Raw genomic sequence first — 6320 nt, 5'->3', positions numbered from 1 at the left:
TTGGTCTTGGTACGATGCCCCGAAAAAAAAGTCAATGGCATGAAGCCGTAACGCTTGGTTTTCCGCAAAGCACTCACAAGCGGAATTAAAAACAAGACGGCAATGGAAACACTGCGTAACCTTCAAATGCAGTCCTTCTCATAGCCGGCTCTCAGTGATTGCATGGACTCTGGTGGTTTCCTTAAAACTGAAACCCAGGCTTTAAAATTAAAACAAAGAACAAATTCTTTATTTTTCAACCACTCACACTCCCATCTTGTGGAGCATGATTTCGATTTTCGACTGTTGTTAACTATAAGCGTTTGTTAATGCGATTGCAGTAAGAGTAAAGAAATGAGCTTGGGTTTGTTGAAGTTGATTTCGTGACTTTGTTATGAATAATAATAACTAACACAACTTATTTTCTAAACTGCGTACCCAAAATAACTTATTTATGCTCTAAACTCACACTCATAAAACACACCAATGTGGTACAATAACAATGAATTTATTGTAAAGGAGGAATAGGTACAGCAGTGCCCATAGTATTCGACCTTAAAATGACAGACTTATATCCCTATATTCATCGGCACGAAGAGCCGCGAGTCGACTCAGTATCACGAACATATTCATCCTTAGCTGAGTCAGACTTCCAACTGCCATGAACTTTAAAGAGACGATCTGGAACATTCAGATGTGCAGCTGCTGTAGCTCCGCCGGACCTAAAGCTGTGATTACTAAATCCACAAGAGTCAACTCCAATAGCTTCTAATTTTTCCTTGAGAATTTCTGGCGCTCTTCCGGGAGAGAGGTGCTTAGAAAAGAGCATGTCATTCTTAGAACGCTTATCACACCCAAGGGATCTGAAAATATAGCCTTGCGAAGACGGAGGAATCCTGGCCACCTCTAAATATTTAGTAAGGTAAGTACAGACGGGCATGTGAACTTCCCAGTTTTGGCAATATACACCCAGGAACCCTCCCTGTACTTATCAGCATTGCTGACTTCCACAACTTGAATCTTACGAGTCTTCAGTGAGAATGTTAGACCTTCTAATACATAAAAGCTCAGAAATACGGAAAAAACTCGCATAGGCAAGTACACACATGCAGACAAACCTAACGTCAAGCATATGTTTACTGCCCCCGTGCTTAAAAATCAAGCCTATGATTTCCGGGGTAATGGGCTCCGCCTTTTTAACAGGCCCACGAGGAATACGACTTGACGCCTCAGCAATCGATTTAACAAGAAACTTGTCGCAAAGATTCACATCTTCAAAACCTGCTAATTTATGAATTAATTGCATAAAGGGCGCTGTGAATAGTCGAACCACTGAGCGACAATTCGAGCAAATGATTGAGGTATAAGGAAACTGTAATGGGTGTAGCGGGGAGAAACGAGGACTCTCTAGTGTGATTTGAACACCAAGCCTTAAACTTACAAAAAGATGTGCAATAAGTAATACCGGTACTGTCAGCTCTTGCATTGAAAGCAGAGAACAAGAGCTTCTTGCAACACTGTGTGCCACAACTCTCAGCAGCTGCTGCTAGAACATCTGGCGAGGAAAAACAGGAAAAAATTAAAGGTAACTGAAGCAAATAGAAAACGACAAGAAAAACAAAATAAACGACAAAACTGGATCGAGGGGGTCCCAGAACAAAACCCGCGTCGTGAGGGTCCAAGTGGTCCCTCCTGAAAAAACGAGGCTAGAACAGCTAGTCACTGAGCTGTCCTAAAGTGAAGATGAATACGTGATGAGCGTATTGAGATAATATGAAAATTCCACGTTTTAATCTTGACTTTTTGCCTCAGAATTTCACAGCGTCGTGCTATTTCCTAAGCCTTAATACGGGTTTCTACGCATTACGTCTCAATCCAGGTTCGCTTCGAAATTCTCTGAACTTTCTTGCGAAACTTCCTTTCCGAACTTCACGAACTAACTCACATACTAATTCTCAAAAGAGTAAAATTGAAAGTACTTATTCAATAAAAATGTCACGTGCACGCGAAACTTGTTACATCAGTCGGATTCTACTGATATATATATGTTATTTGCCGGCTTACGGTCGGTCCGTATGGTGAAAAACTGTGACCTCGGGCTTGAAAATGCTGCCCGAGGCCTGCCCGTAAGCCGGCAAATAACATGTTTATTTTTTTTTTCCTGCAGTAAATTGGTTTTACAGATTACAAATGGGTTTGTTTACGCAACTCTTGTCATTGAATCGGCTTGCGCGCCGTCTACTAACGATTTGTAAAAAATATTGGCAACGAGCGAGTAACTCAGATAGTGAACAAAGAAAGATGTATTAAAAAACAGATTTTTTTCGAACTACTTTGTGTTAGTTGCATTTATTTCACCAGTTGAGTTCTCCAAAATTGTTTTTGAGGTGTGAAATTTCGTGCGAAGTTTGAAGTTTTCAGTACAAAAACAATTTCTGTCAGTCGTTGCGTTTAAAATCACTTCGTCACTTTTCTACCGTAAATTACACAGCAGAAAGCGAGGAAATTCGTTAAGTGTATTCCACAGAAATTCTTCTAAATACAGCAACGATCAGAGGGGTAAACTCGACTGAAATTGACTCAAATTTTACGGCGAGAGAAATACAGGATTACGCGCCATTACAGCGCCAAGCTGCAGACAATTGAGCAAACTCTCACAACTTCAAAACACTCAATTGAATTTACTCACAGTGACTTTCCTTGCCATTTTAAAGTGAACAGAGATAAACTTGTGTTGACTAATCGTCGAGGGATGTGTAAAAAAGGCAAAAGATTGACGATTACCGCTAAAGTTTAGGGGCGAAAATTAGACAGCGGGAAAAAAACCGGCCCGTGGGCCGTATCGTAAAAAGCTGGACCGGTCACGTGCGTATGATTAGCCAATCAAATTCGAGGATTTAGGATTCCGGCCCGCTAAGATGCTTGAGAAAAAAATAATCTAGAATATTCGATGGATGTTCATTTGACTTGTCAACTGTTTGAATTCACGTGCTAGCAGGCGTTCTTAAAATATTTTCTGTCGACACGCATACATAAGACACGACATAATACGACAAACAAAAGACTCCGAAAAACCCGCCCAAATGTGTTACGCATTACGTAACCAAAAATACCAACGAAGAGAACGCAACGAGCATAAATACATTTCTACTAGTCGTGCAGCATTAATAGACCAATTTCGATATATTAAAATTCAGCCTAACACAATAGACCTCAGTGCGAGGCTCTGGTGAATAACTACAGAGTTTGTGGGGTTTATTCCCCAGGGTCTCGTGCTGAGGTCTATTGTGTTAGGTTGAATTTTAATATATCGAAATTGGTCTATTTAAAGGTTGTTTTCCAGAATGACGGTGCAAAAAAACGAGTAATTTATTACGTAATAAGCCTGCCACTTCGTCACAAGGTTTCGGTGTACTGATTGAAAATTTCGCTTTGGCTTTTATCAGCTTGGAAAGGTAACGCAGCAATTTGTTTGTACTTCTATTATTCAGTTACATCGTAAAGGTACATGTGTTATAACTTTAAATTTCGGTTGTGCGAAACATTTTGCCGGCTTTTTAACTTCTCGGCCGTTTATACACTCTGCTGCTCAATGTAAGAGTGTTGGAAAATAGCGGCCTAGTTAATAGATCAATGAGCTGGCGATTTCACTGGAATTCACTATTAACATCATATTTACAGTTTAAATAGCTTTTAAATTTCAAATATGCTCTCAAAATTGTCACTAGTGCAGTCCGCAACGAATCTTTCGTCACTTGAGTAAGTTATATGCCTTGTTTGTTACCTTCTGTTGCAATCTAGACGTATTGAAGGCTTAACAAGTCATGGTCTTGGTACGACGCCCCTCAAAAAGTCAATGGCATAAAGCTGTAAAGCTTGATTTTCCGCAAAGCACTCACAAGCAGAATTAAGTACTAGACGGCTATGGAAACACTGCGAAACCTGCACATTCCGCGGCTCTTTCTAACTCTCATTGTTTGCACGGACTCTGTGGTTTCCTTACTAGTGAAAATCAAGCTTTAAAATTAAAACGAAGTTCAAACTCTTTACTTTTCTGTTTCTTGGAAACCTAAAGGATCTATTAGAGACAGAAGCGTTTGAAATCTTTGACCACGCTCATTCTAATCTCCGACAATTGACACTATTCAGACACACATTGTTATTATTTTCCCCGCGAGATTCAGAAGTGGGCTCTACTTTAACAACTTGGCGAAGTGTGTTTAATCCTCTGATGTTGACTGTCCATGCCAACAGATGACAGTACTTGTAGCAACTGCAATTTTCTTTGCGTCTGAGTTTTCACATTTCCCTGTGACCCCTGGGGATTATGTAACCTACTCATTAATACTTAAGCGATCATCGTTATGTACAGTTTTGTATTCATTTTCGTCAGTGCTTGTTAGCCGCTGCAGATAAGTTTTACTAGTTTCTACCGCGTTTTCTTGGCTGCATTTCACTGTTGTGAGCTTTGAAGTATTAGTCTAAGAGTTTATCCTGTTGAAGAGTCGCCACAGTTTGTAAGTTTATTTTACTCCGTTATCAGTTTTTGTCGTTATATTTTTGTACTTTAGTATTTTGTCTCGTTTATTTTTCAGTTGAATCGCACACACCCATAATTACGCTTATTCACTCTCGCGCTTATGCGCACCATGATTAAAACCTGTGCATTCAAACTGTGACATCGATTTCTGTAGCGTTTCTACCTACAGTGCTCTAAGCCATTATGTTAGCAGCCATTTTTTTTTTGGATGTTGCTGTTGGTATTCAAGTCGAGATCTGAGTCTTTCGCTTTCTTGCTGGCTAGTTTTTTTTCGTTAGAGTAAAATCGATTCCTTACATCTGAACTTTACTATAATCTTAAGTGGAGCGTTTTGATTGTGGAAATATTGTCTTGAGTAATTGTTATCCCCATGGACTTGTCAACTCCTTAGACAATGGCGTTCGAATCACTCTCTGCAGTGACTTTGACTCCTGTTATCCCCGGACAATCTCTCTTTAGCTGGGTATTGTGCGAAAAGCTTCCAGTGTATTTTTCTCAACTGGTGCGACATCCTCTAATGTGGTTTATGTTTGTAGAGTGCGTAGTGAGCTTTTTATTAGTCGACTTGATTTGCTTCAGTAAAAAATAGTAAAACTGATTTACTGTCAAACCAATACCCGAATTCGTTAATTTCTGTTTTTTGTTGTTGTTGTTGTTGTTGTTGTTGTCCCTAAAGCAAAAGTGTAAACTATAAATTCTTCCTTCATCTCTCCTGTCCTACAATTAGACATGACTAGGCTGGAGGCTAACTCAAAAACCTAACGTTTCATTTAGCCTCCAGTCTCATTCAAACAAAACTATAACAGTTACCTCATCTAAAGCATACTACGTATATTGAATAAACTAAAAATGTTATGATATTTATATCGTAGATTTGTCAGTTACTCTTGGAGGAATGGGGCTGCCACTGCTCATCACTCTGTTGCCACTTATGCTTATCGGGATCACGCTGTCCTCTGCCAGCAACGCAACCTGCACCGGCGGCCTTGGATGCATTATTGCGTGTAGTGCTGAAGAATGTTCGCTTAAGTGCGTCAGAGGAGGATGCGACATGACCTGCTCACAGAACCTCAAATATTGTGATCAACTTTGCACTGGTGGAGGCTGCGACAGTGAATGTGATTCTAAAAAGTGTAGGCTCAGTTGTGCTGGAGGTGGATGCACCATGACCTGTCCAGCTGGCGTAAAAGATTGCCATCTAATCTGCAACGGTGGGGGATGCAACCTCAAGTGTGATGCCGAAGACTGCACGCTAGATTGTCCTGGTGGTGGATGCACCAGAAGCTCGTCTTCTGCCAGTAAAGCTGGAGTCTCAGCCGTGTTATTTTTTGTATATGCATGGGTTACTGTTGTGTAAGACTCGAAAACTCGTTGATTAAAGTAATGAATTCGCTTATGGTTTTGCGTCAAACGGTCCTTCTCGTTAGTTCAACATATTTTCTCATGAAATTTCACCTTATTGGGGTGTATCACTGTCAACATTGAAAGAGAAGTGTTGTCGACATTGAAGAAGAACTTTTTTAAAGAATAGGTGAACCTTTACTGGGGTCATTGTTTACATTTTTTCTCATTAAAGGAGATCATTCCTAAAACGTTCATTTTTTTCTCAACGCCAATAGAAACCTCACACTAAGTTTAGCCTCTCACCGAAGTTTCAGCCTCTAAACTACAGGTTTTCCTTACGAAATTCGTAAGCCCAAAATTCGACATCGTTGCAGCCATTGGTTCCGTAAAAAACCAAGCAGACAATCTAATTGGGCTACGCTAATCGTATAATTTATTCCAGGATTCAAGATTATTC

At 40.0% G+C, this 6320-nt stretch overlaps 1 protein-coding gene across 1 annotated transcript; it reads left to right on the top strand.

The window, feature by feature from the left end:
* The first annotated feature begins 2677 nt into the window (after nt 1-2677).
* On the top strand, nt 2678-5915 carry LOC145483676 (uncharacterized). Its single transcript, XM_081462216.1, has 2 exons — nt 2678-3434; nt 5392-5915. Exon 2 carries the CDS (start codon nt 5415-5417, stop codon nt 5874-5876), a length of 462 nt encoding a protein of 153 aa, XP_081318342.1. The 5' UTR covers nt 2678-3434; nt 5392-5414; the 3' UTR covers nt 5877-5915.
* The last annotated feature ends 405 nt before the right edge of the window (nt 5916-6320 follow it).

The sequence above is a fragment of the Orbicella franksi genome, chromosome 4 (assembly GCF_964199315.1).
Source record: "Orbicella franksi chromosome 4, jaOrbFran1.1, whole genome shotgun sequence".
Lineage (NCBI taxonomy): Eukaryota > Metazoa > Cnidaria > Anthozoa > Scleractinia > Merulinidae > Orbicella > Orbicella franksi.
This window is presented reverse-complemented; position numbering and strand designations above follow the sequence as displayed.